Consider the following 20,209-nt stretch of genomic DNA (forward strand, 5'->3'; position numbering starts at 1 on the left):
GTTTCGCTGCTAGTGGATGACTTTTATTTTGAAAAATGACTCCATTTCGGCCATTTTGAAATCCTGAAAGTCCAGGGCTGAATCCCAAACGCCTCCCAATTCCCACTATGTAGGGTGTAACAGTTAATTAACTCGTACCCTCCGTAGTGCACTTATACAGAAAGGCGTGTAGGAATTGCGCCCGGCTCCAAAACCAAGCAATGCATATTTGCTATTCCAATTAATATGCTAATGTGTAATAATATGTTGAATTATGATTTGTATGAATGTTATAGCATGCGATAAGAGTTCGTAATGTTCACTTCAGATATGATTTTGTTGAATAAATCACTCATCTTCACCACTTTTGTCATGAATGTTATGTTATGCAGAGTTGTAGCAAACTTCAGCGAGGTTGTAACATCAACAAGGTCGTTTCATGTCGACCTCCATTCACTCCTGAAGAAGTGGTGTGTTAATCACCAGCTCTCCATGTTTTTATCAGCCTGACACACACTCCAACCATCTCACACACTCACACACACTCTTTTCACTTTCCTCACTTCGCCATAGGTAAGTAATTTTACCGCCTAGACACCGCGCTCGCGCTTCTTCATCTTTCTTCTTCTTCTTCTTCATCTGTTTCTTCTTCTTCTGCTGCTGCTTCCTCCTCCTCCCTCTTTGTGGGACTTTTATGGACGTGTTGTTGTCGGAGTGCTGTTCCTGCTCCTGCTCGTTCGGAGAGAGCACTGAGCGGGGTTTGAGTGAGTGAGTAAGCGTGTGTTTGTGCTCGGTAGGATGCGCTATGCCGTGTCTCTCGGCTCTCTCGGCCTGCTCCGGCTGCTCGGCGCGCCCTGGTCGTGGAGCGTGGCCGCTGGACTCGGCCTGTACCTGGGCTCCGGCGGCTGGAGATACCTGTACGTGGCCGCGCGCACCGCCAAGAGGGACCTCAAGTGAGTACTGCTCGCGTGCACCATGATGCATCGTCTAATTAGCAATGATAATCAGACATTTTACAGAGGTTTGCAGAGTGGGCCAAACTCTGAGTTTGCATTAAACTGTGTTACAACCAGTAATCCCTCTCTGACTGTCAATAAGACAAAAGAGATCACTTTAGAAAACATGATGGGAACCATGCACCAGGAAGCAGTGATGGTGTGGTGGAGATGGTCAAGAGCTTCAAGTTCCTTGGACTTCAGATCTCAGAAAAGTTTAGATGGGTTGACAAATCAAGCAAGACCCTTAAAAAGGCATATCAATGGTGACACATGGTGTTGTGTGGTCTAAAATATCTGAAATGGAATGAACAATCCCTAAAAAGCTTTCAGGATCTTAGGTCCAGGTTCATGAGTAACCCTCTTTCTTCAATAAACAATAGGCAGAAGGGATAAACAATGAGATCTCAAGCTGCTGTAAAGCTTACTGTCAAGATTTGTCACCTTTTCAGATGAAGAACAGGCACATGAACTCTTAATGCCACTCTTCAACGCTCTCCCTCAGAGAAATCCTGAGCTCTAGACGTCCACTGCTGCCAACTGTTTTCAGGGGAAAGTAAATATAGCACGCTCAGAACGTAACTAGAACTCACCGGATGACGTAAAGAAACTCATTTGTATATATATTTGGCCGTCATGGTTATTTGCATTTGAGAGTAAAAAGAAAATAATACATTATAATTTATTTCTTAGAGGAAAAGTTGTTCATGCCAGCGCAAACTATTAATGTATTACATGTGTACTATTTATGTTTATAAAATACTAACAGTTCTGTCAAGAACGCAAACAAAATGAAGCGGTGAAAGTGAGGAGTCGGGAAATAGGCACAAAGGAAATAGTTAAAGATGGAATAACTCGCGTTTATTGCTGTAAATATCACCAAGAAAAGCGTTTAAAACAAAGACAAACGCTTGGTGATTAGTGATTAGTTTTTGGGAACAAACAATGGTGATAAGTGATTTTTTTTGTTGGGAACAGTGGTGATCAGTCATTGATCATTGGGAACAAACAGTGGTGATCAGGGATCGATTATTGGGAACAAACAATGGTGATCAGTGATTAGTCATTGGGAACAAACAGTTGTGATCAGGGATCGATTATTGGGAACAAACAATGGTGATCAGTGATTAGTCATTGGGAACAAACAGTGGTGATCAGGGATCGATTATTGGGAACAAACAATGGTGATCAGTGATTTTTTTTGTTGGGAACAGTGGTGATCAGTCATTGATCATTGGGAACAAACAGTAGTGATCAGTGATTAGTCATTGGGAACAAACAGTGGTGATCAGTGATTAGTCGTTGGGAACAATCAATGGTGATCAGGGATTGATTATTGGGAACAAGCAATGGTGATCAGTGATTGATTATTGGGAACAAACAGTTGTGATCAGTGATTAGTCATTGGGAACAAACAGTGGTGATCAGTGATTAGTCATTGGGAACAAACAGTGGTGATCAGGGATCGATTATTGGGAACAAACAATGGTGATCAGTGATTAGTCATTGGGAACAAACAGTAGTGATCAGTGATCGATTATTGGGAACAAACAGTAGTGATCAGTGATTAGTCGTTGGGAACAAACAGTGGTGATCAGTGATTAGTCGTTGGGAACAATCAATGGTGATCAGGGATTGATTATTGGGAACAAGCAATGGTGATCAGTGATTGATTATTGGGAACAAACAGTTGTGATCAGTGATTAGTCATTGGGAACAAACAGTGGTGATCAGTGATTAGTCATTGGGAACAAACAGTGGTGATCAGGGATCGATTATTGGGAACAAACAATGGTGATCAGTGATTAGTCATTGGGAACAAACAGTGGTGATCAGGGATCGATTATTGGGAACAAACAATGGTGATCAGTGATTAGTCATTGGGAACAAACAGTAGTGATCAGTGATCGATTATTGGGAACAAACAGTAGTGATCAGTGATTAGTCGTTGGGAACAAACAGTGGTGATCAGTGATTAGTCGTTGGGAACAAACAGTAGTGATCAGTGATCGATTATTGGGAACAAACAACGGTGATCAGTGATTGGTTGTTTGGAACAAACAGTGATGATTAGTGATTCATCATTGGGAACAAACAGTGGTGATCAGTGATTAGTCGTTGGGAACTGAGTCTACCCTTCAGCAGACAGATCACAATACAATTTCGAGGTCAAATAAGCATGAGAGAGGAATGCAAAACAGACTGATATCTTTGAAGCACAGATGTACATGTAGTTGAAATTTCCCGTACTCAAAAGTCCAAATAATGCACATGCTAAGCGCATACGACTCTTCCAGCTTATAGGGAAATATACTTAATATGTTACAATTGTTTTTTAACAGTGGTATATTTAAGATCTTCAGCATACCACACCAGTGACAAGCTACCTGTTCTTCCTGAATTATTGGCACCCGTCATGAACATGCAGAAATGAATATATAGAAGGAATGACCCATGCAATCAGTGATTATTTTTTAACCTCCAGTCACATTTCGCAGCTTTAAATTGTTTCATTTATTAACTTGCACTGTTTGTACAGTCATGCACACAATGTAAGGGACGTGTGTGTTACATGTTGTAGCAAACATGTTGAATGTTCGTGCCCTGACTTGCCAACAGCTTTCCTGTGTATCCTGAATGTTGCCCTGCAAATGAGCCACGAAAGGTCTTCAGCACAAATCCAATCACTTCGACCTGTTACTAATACCTGACGGTCCAGAGACATTAGCAGCATTATCACTATAAGATTTCATTTATTAAATATTTAACTAGCCGTTTTTTTGTGTGCAACCCAGTGGTGGGCGATACGACAAAAAAAATCTAATATCGCAATGATACTGGAAGACATTTCTATGATACATGACGTATATCACAATATAGAGGTTTACTAGCAAACTGCCAAACAGTAGAAAAACATGAAAAACCTGACGGAAATTTAAAACATACAGCAACAAAATGTTAACATCAAACCTGTTGCTTTGTTTAGATTCAGAGTTTGTTATGGAAATACGGATGATGCCTGTGATATCACACAAAAATGTATTGTGTCGTAATATATGACAATATCAATATTATATCGTTGTATGCCTGTCTATAGAGAGTATATTTGCTCCGAAAAGCTTAGAGCTGTCGTTCCTTGCCCAGGCAGACTGACTTTTTTTTTTTTTTTTTTTGTTAACAGTCGCCGATGGCCAGTGAAATTGCAGCAGTATTTTGAAGGATGCTTAGTGGGCGGAGTTTGTGATGTTATATCCGCTTTCTGACTTAAGCTGGTTTTAGACTGCGATTTTACCTTTTATTTTTTTTTTAATTTTTTTTTTTTAAGATTATTACTGGTCACACCATATGGGACAATTGCTTCATTTTGTAATTTTGTGGCAGTGTGTTCCCATGTCAGATTGGACAGTGAAGATCCTCTAACGATAGACCTGTGATTAAAGAAATATACTACGTTCTGCTTACGTGATCAATCAGCGTGTAGATTCGCTCATGCAGAATTTTTTATTTTTTTTTTGCATAAATACAAATGTTCTTCAACATGAGCTTGACGTAATAAGAACATTTGAAGGGCATTGCTGCTACTGCATTTGTAGCTGTCCTGTGAGTTTCGCGTAATCTTATACCGTCCTCGTTTTGGCAGCTTTTAGACAATCATCATAGCATCAAAAATAGGACACCCGCCTGAACTTTGTCTTCTTCTCTCTTTTGTCGCATTGGCACTAAATTATGCGCTGAGCTCAAAGAAAAAATTCATTTATAATGTGTGATTTTTATCTCCAAATCAGGCTTCACACACAGCTCTAGACAACTGATAGACACTTTTTCATAACATCTAACACCAGTGTAATTAAGTCTAGCTTTTAATTCAACAGAGAGTGTGTAATAATTCCTTTAGATGTTAGTGCAGCTCTTTGCTCCCTCGTTAGTTTCTCGTTGATTTACTTGTCATCCACACTGTGTGTACCTCTTATGATTTAATAGATTTAATAAATTAACAGTCTCTGATGTTCTCACAGCTTCATAAGTGTTTGTTTTTCTCCCATTGTGTTGTAGGACAGATCCTTTATATCTGGCACTTATATGATAATCTTGCTCATCCTGTCACACTGCTGTTGTAATTGTGGTTTTTATTAACTTGCACTGTTATAGTCATGTACAGGATGGAGTGTTTGTGTGTGTTTGTGTGTTTGTGTTCCTGTCTAAACTTGCCCAGTCAAACTCTGGTGATCCTGTTGTCGGAGTATTGAATGTTCAGAACTAAAACAAAAATCCACCAAGTTCAAATATCTGTTTTTTTTTTCTACCTGAATGCTAGGTTTGAGCCTATTGGCTTATTTTATTTCAAACTCAATCCTAATCCTTAATTTTAGTTTATGTTGCTGCGCCTGGTGCGCCTGCTGCCTTGAATCGTGCCCTGGTGCGTTCATGTCCTCGGTGCGGTTCTTTAGTCAGGTGAGAACGCAGCGTTGGCACACGGGTGTGGTTCAAGAACGTCTGAGTTGCTCCGAGGTGCTCTCGATACGCTTGCTTGCAGCTCTGCTTGAAGACAACACCATCACTAGAACTCTAATGAATCAATCCTTTATAACCTACCACTTTTGGCATTTAAGTGTTCGATGATTTGGAATTGGATGAGGTCCTTTCTTCCTTTCAGAAGTTTGAGACTATTTTTAAATTCCTGAGATGTCCACTGAGTTTCAAGCCCAGCCTTATAATTATACTTTAGATCCTTCTCGAGCATATGGTATAATTTCTGATATCTGTAATAAGATCTCAGCCGACCTTTATTCCCTTATTTAACATTGTGAAGGCGTAGTGAGAGGAAGACAGCCGCTTTTAAAAAGCACTCCACTATGTATGGAATGTTCTCCAGGACGTGACGAGACGTCCCACTTTACCTGTGGATTCTCACAAATTCTTTCATTCTCTTGACTTTCTACCTTCAAAGCTACAGTGAAGACAAACAACCTCCTCATCACCAGGGTTACACTAATCTTCTTTTTTAAACTGGTGATGATAAATCTAATCTAGAAAGCAAGTTAGGATACTCAGCTTATAGTAGGGAAGACTGATAAAACATGTTGTGGCTACAGAGTCACTTTTTTTTCCTTATCGGCACAAAAACCCCTCCACCCAAGATCTTTTCTGAATAAATAATACACCAAATGTGTGAAAGCAGTCTGAGGCATTAATAACTTGTTAATCACTATCTGTGATAAATCCCTTTCTAAGTGACATGCGACTCTAGATGACAGATAATGTGCCACTTTTCCACAAGGTGTAAAACAAATCCAATTAAATCTTGTTTGTAAATCAAGACGAGCTTGTAATGCGTACAGCAGATATTACTTTGGCTCATCGCCTACTCATTAGCTGAATTATTTACTTGGCGCCCACTCAAGCTGAATGGAAATGAGATGTTCAGAGACAGTCTGTTTACTGGTCTTAATGTAGTATTAATGACTCATTGCCTTTGTTTTTCCACTCCAGTGGTGTGCTGGTGCTCCTGAGGGTGAAGCTGGCGCTGTGGCGTCACACGCGTAATGGCAGCACCATCCCCTCCATCTTCGCCCAGACCGTGGCTCAGCACCCGGACAAACCCGCTCTGGTGTACGAGGCCACCGGGGAAACGTGGACCTTCTCCGAGCTCGACCGGCTGTGTAACGGCGTGGCTCATTGGGCTCTGAGTCAGGGCTGGGGCTCGGGGGACGTGGTGGCGGTGTTAATGGAGAGCAGGCCTCTGCAGGTGGTGCTGTGGCTCGGCCTGGCTAAACTCGGCATCGAGTCAGCGCTCATCAACTTCAACCTGAGGCGAGACTCCCTCATGCACTGCCTGGGCGCGTCGGGAGCACGGGCGCTCGTTTTTGGGGCAGAGCTCGCTGATGGTAAAGCATTTGTTACTGTGAATATGTAATACATATTAGGTTTCTATTCTTCAGTGACCTAAGCAATAAGCAATGACCTAAGCTCCCCTTCTCCCCTTTGTGAAGAGTTTTAATCATTATTTTTAGATTTTTTTTCCCCACAAGTATTATGCTCATAGTTATCAAAGATGCATGGATTTGAAACAGCAATGTAAAAAATGCAACGATATCACATTCTTCTGCTGCTTAAAAAGCAATAACTGTTAAGACATAATGACTATAAGAATACTTAACCTACATTTTAAAAAAATCTATTTTTTATAAATTTATTTTAAATAATATCATCATAAAATCATTTGCTTTCTTCCCTGATACATAATTTAGACCCGATTTCACTTGATATGGTTACTTCAAATTAGTAAAACATTAAATGAGTTAAATGAGATTTTATCCTTATATATTAGGAATAAAACACTTCCGGACATGCTGTTATAATAAAATAATCAATGACAGGGTGGTGTGATGAAGCGGAGTTACTGTTACTACCTCAAAGTGGATCATTTTCCAAAAACAGCATGCCCTGAAGTGTTTTATTCCTCTTGTAACACAGCAATATGCCAATAATTAAAATTGTATAAACAATTGTTCCTTCACCAGTCGCTCTTTCTCTCTCTCTCTCTCTCTCTCTCTCTCTCTCTTGAAGTTCATAAGACGAAAAAAAAATCAGATTGTCAAGTGACTGGAAAAAAATTCACAAAGTGGAAACTCTTCTGAAGACGTAGAAAAAAAATTTCCATAAATGTTGAATAAATATTTTAGGTTTTTAAGTCTGTTTATATGTAGCATGTGCCATGTAAGTTCCTGTGTACATTGTTGCTATAGAAACGATAATGTGTTATAGAGAGAGCATTGATATAAATCTGATTTGCAGCTGCACTACTGTCAGAGCTGCTGTTAGAGAAAATTAACCAACACTGTCTGACCAATCAGAATTGAGAATTCAGCAGCACTGTGGTATAAATGAGAATTATTCGGTATGCTAATGCATATCTTAAAGATGTGTGCATTTTCCAGTATATTAGTTTTAGTAGTTTAGCTTTTAGATTGTTTAAACATTTCTGATTTTGTTGATGAAATTATGCAGACATTGTAAAAATCACGTCAATTTCAGTTTTTAATCACTTCTGCCTCTTTATGATGTCATGTCTCTTTGTAGCCGTGTCGGAGGTGAGCTCCTCTCTGAGTGAGTCTGTGGCTCTCTTCTGCACCGGAGACCTGAGTCCTGATCACATGACCTCTCTCAAAGCTCAGCCATTCGACTCGCTGCTGGCGTCTGCACCACGCCATCCTCCCTCCTGCACTCCATCCAAGGGCTTCAGCGGTGAGCGGGGACGCCTTTACAGCTTGCTCCAAGTGTTTATAAAAGTCGCTGTAGCAATATAACCTCAGCAACATCTCTGTGTTGTAATCTGAGTGTTACAGCACTCGAGTACAGAAACCACGTCGAGTTCGTCTGAATTTACAAAAAATTACAGTAAAAACAATGCAATAAAAATTCCTGGCCCACACTGAAATTTCAAAACTCAAGTATGGGATTTTAAATTATTATTATTATTATTATTATTATTATTATTATTATTATTATTATTATTATTATTAATTAGCTTTTTGTACTGTTGCATTAAGTCTAATAATTTATTAATTATTTATTTTAAGTAAAATTAAGTTTTACTTAACCGGTGATTAATACTACAATGTAGTAGAAAAGCTGAATAGAAATAGTACAAATATTAATGTAGTAAATGTAGTAAATAAAATCTTTCTATTTTTCCAAATATTTTGCTCATTTTACTCTTTTTTTTTTTTTTTTTGCCAGAAAAAAGATTTTTGTCCGTCACTAAATTTGTGTAGGTTGTATGCTCTGCTTAGAGATTAGTGTTAAAAAAAAAAAAAAAGAGCCCACATTGAAATGCTATAGACAACGAAAGACACAATAACTCAGATGAAGTGTCCTGATCACCGGAATCCAAACCTCTCTTGATTAGTCTTGTTCACGTACTCAGCTGGCGTTCGGCCATGAGGCCCCCGGGTCTTTCTAAAGTCTTTTAGCTCTTTTTAGGTGGGAGGAAGAAAGTTCCCAAGACTGCAGGATGGGAAAGTGTTTTCAGTCCTGTGATCTTCTTTAGGGACAAATTTCCTCATTAACATCTTAAAAAAGATAAGACATTACTAATTTTCAAATGATTTCATGTCTTTAGTCAAAGGAATACACACACACACACACACACACACACACATACATATATGTGTATACATATATAATATGTTTTGAAATTCATGGTTAATTTTCACACAAAATGTTTCTCCCACATTATTTTATGGTTCATTGAGGAAATTGACAGAGAACATAACATTTCATATTGGTCATTTTTAAAAATCATATACATTTTTTTTAATGTACGATCACATGATTTGTGAAATAAAAATGAATAACATTTATTTTAAAAAAGTGATGTTAGTATGTACAGTGTATCTATAACATGAGATTCATCCAGAAAACTGATCCTTAGACATATTTAACGCATAATAAACACGTAACGCATTGTGTATTTAAACATTCCAGTCAAGTTAAGATGCATAGATCTAGATTTATATAAAGTGTTTAACATACAGTATTTAAATCATATTCAACACATCATGCATCATGGGTTTAAAGATTACAGTCATTTAAGGAATAACGCATGACAGACCCCCTGAAGTGGATTATTTTCATGTAACAGAACAGTCTGGAGTGTGTTATTCCGCTTAATTTATTAATGAACAAATCTTTATTTATTTTAAAGGTTTATAGTTACATTTAATGTTGTGGAACGTTTACGAGACAAGTTCGTTTCTCGTTCTCCCTTGCGTTATAGCAACAATAAACAGTCGTTCCTTTACCAGCATCTCTGTCTTTCTCTCTCTCATTCTCAAAAAATTCAGCTTTTATGCAAAAAAATGCAGAAATCCTCTGTTCTGAAGACTTTCTCGTAGCACCGTGCCCGTTACAAAGCTTTAACACTGGAGACTCCTGAATTTCTGAATGTGAAACAAATGTCTCCTAACAAAAAACAGTTATACATTTTTCTTGTTAAACAACACCACGCTTTTAATAAGGCTGTATATTGTTAGTCCTATTTTTTGTGGAGCGTCCGTCGTACAAGTTCCTGTCAATGAGCATTAATGTTAACTTAATGTTCATGTTATAGCCAGAACTCAAAAAAAAAAAAAAAAAAAAAAGGCACACCTTCTTCCCAATCAGATTAGAGAAGTGAACTACGCTGTGATATACTGAAATCAACACCTTCTGAGTCGAGAAGTCGACTGCGCTGTGCTATAAAGATGGATAATAAATGTAAATCACTGTGTGATGTCACATCTGTAACACTGACAAACTACTTTATATCTGTAATATGTACATCATCCTTTTCATTTCTGGTCTTTTGACTATTGGTCTGAACAGATACTCATAGTGATACTGATTTTGAGCAGACCGTGAGACATTCTGCAAATCATCTACAACCCTGAAATTGTTTTAAAGTAAATAAAAAAACTAGTTTCTAAGTTATTTGCTCATGCATTAACCATCTGACCTGATGATGATGATGATGATGATGATGATGAGCCATTGTTTGTGTGAATGTGAGTGTATATAAGATTGAAATAAGTATAAGTAAATACTCCGACTCGTACTGCTTTTTGTCTGCAGACCGTTTGTTCTACATTTACACCTCGGGAACTACTGGACTTCCCAAAGCTGCTATCGTGGTGCACAGTCGGTACGTCGGGCTACAAGTTCTACCTTTACATTTCACTTCAATCATATCTGATTTTGTGTTTCTTGGGTTACTTACAGATGCAATGCATTGTTTTGTTTTGTTTTTTCTTATAAAGATATTATAGAATGGCGGCTTTTGGGTATTATGCTTTCGGCATGAAGCCAGATGACATCCTGTATGACTGCTTACCTCTCTACCATTCAGCAGGTAAGCAGTGCATTATTTAAAATAATAATAATTATTATTATTACAAATAAAACATTGAATCAAATTGTGTTCGCAGCAAGCTTCAAATGTTGAATGTCAGGAAGACCAAAATATGAAATGTGTATATTTGCATATGAAAGAGTATTCATTTATACGAGTGTTTTTCTATAAATGGAAACGTTCTCAGAAGACGTCAGACACATCAGGGTGTCCATGGCAGTGAAATTGGACAGTAGACAGTTTAATTTACTGGACAATAGAGTGTTGATGCATTACAACATGTCTTTATTATTCTGTCAGTTAGAATGAATGTAACTTGAGATTAAACCCTGAAGCAGCAGTGCAATGAATGTACACTTCATAGACAGTAACTTTGCAGAGGTTTCACCCTGAATCACGACACATTATGGATTTATAAAACATTAACGCTGCACTTTCACGAGTTTAGTTTTTTTTTTTCGTGTGTGTGTGTGTGTGTGTGTGTGTTTGCCTTTATGGCTGCAGTGAACTGCAACATGCTATCCCAGAATCCTCAGACATTTTACGGAAAACGAAACAATTAAACAACACATCAGACAAGCTGGATAATTCTCACTGGGTATATTTACATTTAAAAACATTTACATTAATATAATAATAATTACAAATATTTTACAATTACAAATATATAATAATTACAAATATTTACATTAAAACCTTTATTATTTAAAAAAAAAAACATTACCTAAACTCGGGTAATGTCTACAGCAAAAATGTTAAACTTTACAGTAAAAAAATTAATTTTAATTAAAAATCTATTTAATTGAACTATTAAAATGTTCTTAGACTATTTAATATTTACATTAAAAACTATGAAAATTCTGTAAAAATACAGAGGTCACATGAAAATAAAATCATGGATAATCTTAATTAAAAGCTTTTTTTTTTTTTTTCATTTCTAAAAAAAAATTAACATAGTATAATGAAATAATGTTGGTGTCGCATCTCAACTCAGGTAATATAATTGGTGTCGGTCAGTGTTTAATCAACGGACTGACTGTGGTGGTGAAGAAGAAGTTTTCAGCCAGCCGCTTCTGGGAAGACTGCATCAAGTACAACTGCACTGTAAGTCATAGATTTGATCACATTTTATTAATGAGACGTACAGAATTACAGAGCTGAGCCTTCTCTCTGAGTCGAAAGCAGCCGTCACACCGGACGTGAATAAAGTAGCTTGTTCACGTGAATGGAATAGGATACAGTACGTGAAAATGGATTCGCTTCTGATAGAGGTTAATTTAGCATCCAACACCTTTAACTTCACTTTGCACCAAATTCATCTGAGCTTTAACCCTGCAAATCTGCCGATCTTCGAAACCCGGGCCAGTAGTAGCAGGCCGGGGTCACGTCTTTCTCGAATTCTCAGCATGAAGGAACTGCTTATTATTACTGTATAGCTACAGCAAGAATCCTTTCCAGCTCCTTAGACAACCTATCACTCAGAAATAACAAGCTAGCTAGCTGGCTGAAGTTAGCTCTTCACTGAACCAGTACTTTCCCTCCAGAAACATGTCACACAAGGACCATGCACATAATCGCATGAAGTAATTTATGAAGTGAAAATTCGGTCTAAAGTGACTTCAGAAACTCACTTTAGAATTTTCAGTATGCTGTGTATAGACTTGCAAGCCAGACTTCTGACTTCACCAGAAAGTTCGGTACATTTTCTGAATTTGTCAAGAACCGCCTACTTTCGCATCGAAAAAAAAAAATTTAGTGATACGGCAGAAGACCAACCGTAGCCCGACGACAAACATGTCAAAACGTTTTTCAGTATAATGACTATATCATGCTCCAAAACCTCATTATGTTCAAAATTTTGTTTTCCTGCTGAAAATGAGTGCATGTTTATACAGAAGTGCAGAGAGCCAATCAGATCGCAGCCTTCAAGATCATGAACGTTGTGGCCAGAAAAGTGTCAAAAAGATATCAGATGTTCTGTATCTTGGGAGTAGATTAGCCATGCGTAGCTGTGCTGCTGCTTTTCAACAGCGTTCTGTCTGCCGTTTTCTTATTCTGGCTGCTTTAATCACTTTAATCATGTTGTTGAATTATTGATGAATATTATTTTTCAGGAGTGCTGTTTTTTTTTTTTTTTTTTTTTTTTTTTAAATTGTATCTCTTGCTTGTACATCTTGTTGTTGGATAATTTGTCCATCTGGCTTTGTTCATCCGGGTATCTATTCCTGTTACTCTGACTGGTAAAGTCTCAGAATAGGTCCTTAACTTGGCTACAGAGCTGCCGTGCCACTTAGCAGTTTGGTTTTAGTTCACTGCAGAGCACTGAGGCTGGTGACTCTCTTGCCCTTTGTGTCCTTATTCTGCCTGAACTTTGTGCCGTTTTTGACGCAGTGAATCATGACATGATTACGTTAATCATGACTGTTTCTTCTCTCTTCCACTGGGATTTCTGGCACTGCTCACGCTTTGACCTACATGCTCTTCTGTCCCTCTGGCAAATTTCACTTTGTATCTATTGATAATTATAAATCTATTACTGCCTCTGTCAGTACAGAGTTCCTCAGGGTTCAGTTATTGGCCCTCTTTTTTTTTTTCCATCATATTCTCCACCTTGGTCAGGCCATAGTTCATAATTCTCTTTATGCATTTAGGTTTGTGCCTCGTGCATCGCTGCCTGTGTGTATCCATGATTTACAGTTAGGCCTGGTCACTGTTAAGAGTCACCTTCTGGTTTTTGAACATTTCACTTCTGCTTAGTCTGTACAGTGCTGAAATCCTGGAGTGTGCTTTCATAACCTCACATTTGGATTATTTCAGAAACCTGAAAAAAATAGCTGATTATTCTAATCCAGCTGCTAGAGTCCTCACACAAGTTCTCTACTCACTTTACACTCTTTTTCTGGATTAATATCTGTACTAGTAGTAGTAGTAACATTAGTAGTAGTAGTAGTAGTCATAGAAAAGGTAGAAGTACCATTGGTATTAGTAGAAATAACAGTAGTAGTAGAAGTAGTAACAATAGTAATACTAGTAGAAGTAGAAATAGTAGTAGTAATAGTAGTAAAAGTAGTAATAGGAGTATTAGAACTACTAGTAGTACCAGTAATAATTATAGTAATACTAGTAGTACTCACAGTAGTAATAGTAGTAAAATTAATAACAGTGGTGCTAATAGTAGACACAGTAGTAGTACCAGTAATAGTAGTAGCCATAGTATTAAAAGTAGAAGCATCAGTAATGCTAATAGTAGAAGTAGTAACAGTAGTAGTTGTAATAGTATATTTTGTAGAGCTACCTGCTTCCTACTCCTGCACAGCTAATTAAACTCCTGAGTTTTTTGGAGTTTGATGTAAAGTTGATCACACCGCTTGATGTTCCTGTGTTCCTCCAGGTGGTGCAGTACATCGGCGAGATCTGCCGCTACCTGCTGTCTCAGCCTGTGCGCCCATCAGAGCGTGGGCACCGTGTGCGCCTGGCTGTGGGTAACGGGCTCCGCCCCAGCGTGTGGGAGGCCTTCACTCAGCGCTTCGGCATTAAACAGATCGGCGAGTTCTACGGAGCCACCGAGTGTAACTGCAGCATCGCCAACATGGACGGCAAGGTCGGGCTCTAGAGTGGCTGGATAAGCGTCACCGGTCAAAGTTGCTCCTTTCAGGGCCTTTTTGTGTGTGTGTGTGTGTGTGTGTATAAATTAAGTGTGGTGCTGACCATGGAATGGAGTTTGACCATATTCGTTTAATTAAAAAAAATGAACACAGTATGCCGTGCAGTGAGAGTGTAATTCATAAAACCCACATAACCACAGCACAGATTACATCACAGATGTGGTTTGTGGTGCATGTGATCGGGGTTTTCAGGTCCGCAGGTTTCCTGTTACTTTTGACTTACATTTTGGGGAAGTATTTTTGCTTACATTAGATTAATGATATTAATGTTTTGCAAGCTAAATAGTAAACAATGAATGCATAGTACTGTATTGTAAGTATTGTATTTTAAGTATTGTAGTTACAGTAAATGCATATAAAATAGAAATTGACTATTTACTGTATGAATGTACTTTTTCCTCTTGCATGTCAGAAAACTGACCTACTCGTTCTCATAGCTATACTTTATTTATAACAGTACGTATAGTAAGACAAAAAGGCTGGTGTAATAATGCTTCAATAGTACTGTCATACTTATTTTTTGCCTATTTGTTACTTTGTAGGTATCACAATGAATATTTGTTATTTTTTCAGCATACCTGGCAACCCTGTGTGCAGTCATTTGCTATGTGGCTACTGTGGGTGGTTTATTAGTATGGCTCCTCTCTGCAGGTGGGATCGTGTGGGTTTAACAGCATGATTCTGCCGAGCGTCTACCCCATCCGTCTAGTGAAGGTAAACGAAGAGACCATGGAGCTGGTGAGGAATAAGGACGGACTTTGTGTTCCATGTAAGCCAGGTGAGTTCTCCATCCTAAGTCTAGTCTTAAGATAATCCTAGTCTGTAGATTTATTCTCATCATTACTGTATGTTCAGCCCGGGTGTAATACTCGTGCATCCAGCTGCTACGCATTTTACACACGCGTCTCTATACCTTAAAACCTTTATTGGATGGCACGACAGAGCTGAAACATGCGGTCGACAAATTGCTGTGATTTTCCTCCAGCTTTTCTAGGTCTCATATCTGTCTAGTAGACCAGAAAGTTATACAAAGCTATACAAAAAGTTATACAAAAATGCAGCTATGCTCTGTAAGCTTGTTTTCAAAACTTTCCACCATTGTCTTAACCTTTATATAACCTATACCTTAAAAGGTTTTTACTATGTACCAATCCAGAAAACATTGACAAGATTAGTGCATAGAGTACAACATTTAGATCCATCTTTTGATTTGATTTAAAAAAAAAAGGGGGGGTGCATGGGAGGTCACTAAGGGTCGGTGGTTCCATGAAGTCTTACAGCAGTGGAAATCACAAAACACACTCTTATTAAAATAATAATTATTATTGCGTTCTTATAGGTATTAGCATGTTTGACTGGTCACATGAATTTTAATGGGTTTAATCCAAATCTCATTAATACAAAAACAAGTCGGGCGCAATAAATAATGCCACTTGGACCTTAATGTGTTTGGTCAGTGGAAAGTTCAGGAATAAAAAGCTCCCTGGATTAAATTAATAACCAAAATGTTATTGTACACATAATGAATACCCTAGATCTAGGATAGAATATAAACATGTGATTTAGATACAGATGTCTCTCAGGGCTGCTGCTGTCGTCATTTCAAGCTCTACTGCTTATTGCACTATTTAGAAATATAGCGTTAATTTCTGAGGATCAACCTAGTGAGCTTAGAATACACACAGCAGCTGTGTTGCATAAGTGTACGCGGTGTACACAGCAATATAACACTCAGCTGTTAACCTCCTTCACTGTTTTATTCCCAGGAGAACCCGGGCTGCTGGTGGGCAAAATCAACCAGCAGGATCCTCTGCGTCGCTTTGACGGCTACGCCAATCAGGAAGCCACCAAGAAGAAGATTGCCCACAACGTTTTCAAGAAAAACGACTCTGCCTACCTGTCGGGTGAGTCATCTCTCACCTATAAATTGTTACACTACTTGTTGTTGGACCAGATTTTGATTTTGCCCTTTGATATGCTCTATTATACAACAGTTAGTTCCAGTCCACTAATCTGATTGGTCGAATGGTGTTCCAAGAGTGCTTATATTTCCTATAACCACACTGGGACGTTTCACTGTGTGTATCACTCCGCTCATCTGTGTTCACCACGTAAAATTCCACTTCGAACCGGTTACTACATTAGTGTTAGTAACATAATCAGCAGACATGGCAAACAGTGCATTTCAGGAATATAACTTTTGACTCAAAACATGAAAGCTCATCAGAGGAAGATGAAAAGGAAGAAGGGATGCATGTTTTACCGGAAGCACCTTTAACAGGAATGTACAAATCATTATGAGCTAGCTAGCTGACGTGCTATAAAGTGATTGTAGCTTTTTTGGTATCTGTTTCTGCTAACAGAGCAAAAATAAACAGAACATTTGCCCATACTGTGTCCGAAATGTCACTTACTCGATATTAATTTCTTGTTTATAAAAATGTATAAAAGCAGTATCGCACTCGCAGTCATGCAGTATTGCTTAATTGTAAGCGAAAGTTGTCATGTATGGTGAAAATGTTTAAAAATGGAGAGAAAATCTCAAAATTGAAATTAAATTTTAAAGAGTTCAAATTCAACATCAACTTTAAATATACTAAAAATAAGAGTTATTTAAATTAACCATTTGCACACTCTTTTCATAAAGAATGTCCCATTTACAAGATATTTTTCCTCTTTCTTTTTCCTCTTCTGTAATTTGAAAACACCAAACCGGCATGCTATAAAAGTTTTAACAAATGAACCAGATTATTTTAGGAGCATGTTTATAAATGTAAGTGCTTGACTTATAGTTGACTAATAGTCATATTCATGGATTTGCGTTTGTACATTTCATATCTAGCTTATCTAGATAATTTGCTAGAAAGCCTCAGAGCTGGTAACATCTACAGTGTAGCTATAGCATTTACGTTTACTTTTTTTGACTCCTTGATACAAGAGACACTTGAAAACTACGCTTTTCTGCTTTTCCAGCTAAAGTAACATTCAGACCGAATGTGAAGAAAATTCACCTGAACCAAACGTCACCCGTGTAGCGCACTAAAATCTATGACGTATGATGACACTGAAAGGAGAGGAGCGAATGTCCGATTACACCTCATTACATTATTGATGCGTCGTGCTGCATCTTTTTGACTTCAGGTGACGTTCTGGTGATGGATGAACTGGGCTACATGTACTTCCGGGACCGCAGTGGGGACACGTTTCGCTGGAAGGGTGAAAACGTCTCCACTACTGAAGTGGAAGGAATCCTGAGCAGCCTGCTGGGCCAGACGGATGTGGCAGTGTACGGAGTCACCGTGCCAGGTGAGGGTGTTGTTTCAGAAAAGACATTTAGTGGTGATGAGCATTTTAAGTCATTTTATAGTCAACTACAGACAAGCTGATTAGATTACCATGTTAACTGCTCAGTATTTCAAATAAAAAAACTCTGGCCTGTGAGGGAAATGATTTTAGTGATTTATGAATGTGTGAATTACAGGTGTGGAGGGAAAAGCGGGGATGGCCGCTATCGCTGAGTCCACAGGGAGCTTTAACTGTGAATCCTTTCTCAGAGAAGTCCAGAAGGTGTTGCCTCCATACGCTCGGCCAGTTTTTCTCCGCATCTCCCCACAAGTAGACACTACAGGTGAGTTACTGCCTCACCTCACAGCATCAACAGATCCGCCAACCTTTACACATTTTATATAGGAGTTGCGTATTTTCAAACGGACTCCGATCAGCATAGGCTGCTACAATTTATCACAAAAAGAGAAATCTTTATTTTTTCCCCTAATAAAATTGGCAGATGAGCCAATCGATGTATGAATCTGAAGCAACTCCCAGTTGAATAGGTGATTTAAACTGATAATAATCGACCCCCTGGAAGCCCCGCCTCCTTCCCCCATCTCACATTGGTCAGTGCGTTCATCTTGATTTGATTTTCCTGCTTGAAAGATGCGGTCATGCAATGAAGAATGGTTTGGGTTCATTAATGTGAAATCTAATACATTAGTATATATATATGTATGATGTAGCTGACATTAGACAAGTATATAATTAACATCAATAATTTTTTTGGACTGAAAATGATCAAAAGGAGCATTTCCAGTTTTGGGCAGAAAGCGAGAAAAAGGACAGGAAAAATGATCAACTTGGCCTACAACAAAGTGTGAAATTGAACAAATAATTTTAATAGTAATGCTAAGGTGATTTAAAAATAACGTTTACTCTCCACCTCAGTTTGAACAGATCAGCAGTGAAAAAAGTCACCCGTGTGGAACTATCTCACAGGTTATATGAATAATTTGTTAAAGGACTGTATTGAAAATATACTGTTATTTTCAGTGTCTCAACTCTCGCTATGCACTAATCCTCTTTGGGGAATATGAGAAACACTTTGAGAAACAATAAGTCTTCAGTCTGTAATTATATCTGTACGCTAGTCCATTTACTATATCATCTCTCCCCACAGGTACATTTAAAATTCAGAAGACCAGGTTACAGAAGGAGGGATTTGACCCCCGTATCACAGCGGACCAGATCTACTTTCTGAACTCCAGAGCAGGGCGTTATGAGGTAGTGACTGAGGAAGTCTATAATGCCTTAGTAGAAAATAGGATACCTCTGTGAGAGAGGATGAGGAGCAGATCAGGTAAAGCCATGGCATTTCAGGGATCAGTTATTAAGGTGCAAAAGAAAGCAAACAGGATCTCTGCTGTGGCTTGTACTGCTAATATTTAGAGAGACAAGGTTTAATGTTTAGCACTGTTTAACTGAATAACACTATATTTAAAAAGTGTTCATTTTTACGTTTTACAGCGTGTAAACCGTGCCTTTTGCATGAGACGCACATTAGGTTAAGGGGTTCCTCAACGGGATGTTCTGTTACCAGCGAAAAGCTCTGTCTGATATGTTGGTTTTTATTCGGGAACATGTGTTACTTTTAGTAGAGGAAATTTCCGAGGTCAAACTTTTCTGAGGTCAAATTATGCCTGCTAAATGGTGTTCATTTAATAACTCATGTGGAACAGAAGTATTACACCACTGTACCTGTACAAGAGGAGAAGCATTCTCCTGAACACCAGAGCTGCTGATATTCTTACATTATTTTCCTCCTGATATTGTGACGCAAACACAAACCCGGCAGCACAAACGAATAAATTCCTCATAATTCTGTTATCCTTTATTTACTACTATTGTTTTAGAGACAAATACTTTTAAGCAATAAATAAAACCTCCTAAAAAGGGAGTGTATAGTTTACTTTATTAATAATAATCCCTGTCTGGGTTGCCAAACACTAACATCGATGATGTTTTCCACACTGACTGTGAGCGTGATTAGCTTGTTTTTAAATGATTGTAGATGGATATTTCTAAAGACGTCTAATACAAAGTGCCTTAAATCTGTTCTCCCTGAATTTGAGAAAATAATCATCCATTATAGACAGTTTAATTTGAATTTTAGTGTTATTCTGTTACACTCTGTGAGCCATCAGCACTGACGGTTGTCCTGTTTTAACATGATGTGAATGGAAACTGAGCTAAAATAAACATTATTAAAAACCTGCTTTCATTGATGACTTTATTGTCAGACTTTATAACAAATATTCATTGATTTCTGATGTCCAAAACATAATAAATATGAACATTTTTTCATTACTTAAATGTTTTTAAAGTAGAGGTGGGTGATATGACAAAAA

At 38.1% G+C, this 20,209-nt stretch overlaps 1 protein-coding gene across 2 annotated transcripts; it reads left to right on the forward strand.

Moving 5' to 3' along the window:
• Positions 1-256: 256 nt before the first annotated feature.
• Positions 257-20,077, forward strand: slc27a1a (solute carrier family 27 member 1a). 2 transcript variants are annotated; one of them, XM_026945925.3, is made up of 13 exons: positions 257-552; positions 777-932; positions 6,465-6,859; positions 8,055-8,219; positions 10,587-10,656; positions 10,772-10,863; positions 11,858-11,967; positions 14,255-14,464; positions 15,180-15,306; positions 16,295-16,432; positions 17,670-17,834; positions 18,010-18,156; positions 18,982-20,077. In XM_026945925.3, the coding sequence occupies exons 2-13, from the start codon at positions 778-780 to the stop codon at positions 19,137-19,139; spliced, it is 1,932 nt and encodes a 643-aa protein (XP_026801726.3). In that variant the 5' UTR covers positions 257-552; position 777; the 3' UTR covers positions 19,140-20,077. The 2 variants fall into 2 exon arrangements, with proteins under 2 accessions (XP_026801726.3, XP_026801727.3); XM_026945926.3 differs by lacking the exon at positions 257-552 and having other exon boundaries at positions 645-932.
• The last annotated feature ends 132 nt before the right edge of the window (positions 20,078-20,209 follow it).

The sequence above is a fragment of the Pangasianodon hypophthalmus genome, chromosome 23 (genome assembly GCF_027358585.1).
Source record: "Pangasianodon hypophthalmus isolate fPanHyp1 chromosome 23, fPanHyp1.pri, whole genome shotgun sequence".
In the NCBI taxonomy this organism is placed as follows: domain Eukaryota; kingdom Metazoa; phylum Chordata; class Actinopteri; order Siluriformes; family Pangasiidae; genus Pangasianodon; species Pangasianodon hypophthalmus.

What these genes read in the sequence shown, in the direction of transcription:
- slc27a1a (XM_026945925.3), top strand. Translation starts at nt 778, where the DNA reads ATGCGCTATGCCGTGTCTCTCGGCTCTCTCGGCCTGCTCCGGCTGCTC. An exon ending in ACCTCTCTACCATTCAGCAG is followed by an intron (nt 10,864 to 11,857) that starts GTAAGCAGTGCA and finishes ATCTCAACTCAG; the next exon opens with GTAATATAATTGGTGTCGGT. An exon ending in TCGCCAACATGGACGGCAAG is followed by an intron (nt 14,465 to 15,179) that starts GTCGGGCTCTAG and finishes TCCTCTCTGCAG; the next exon opens with GTGGGATCGTGTGGGTTTAA.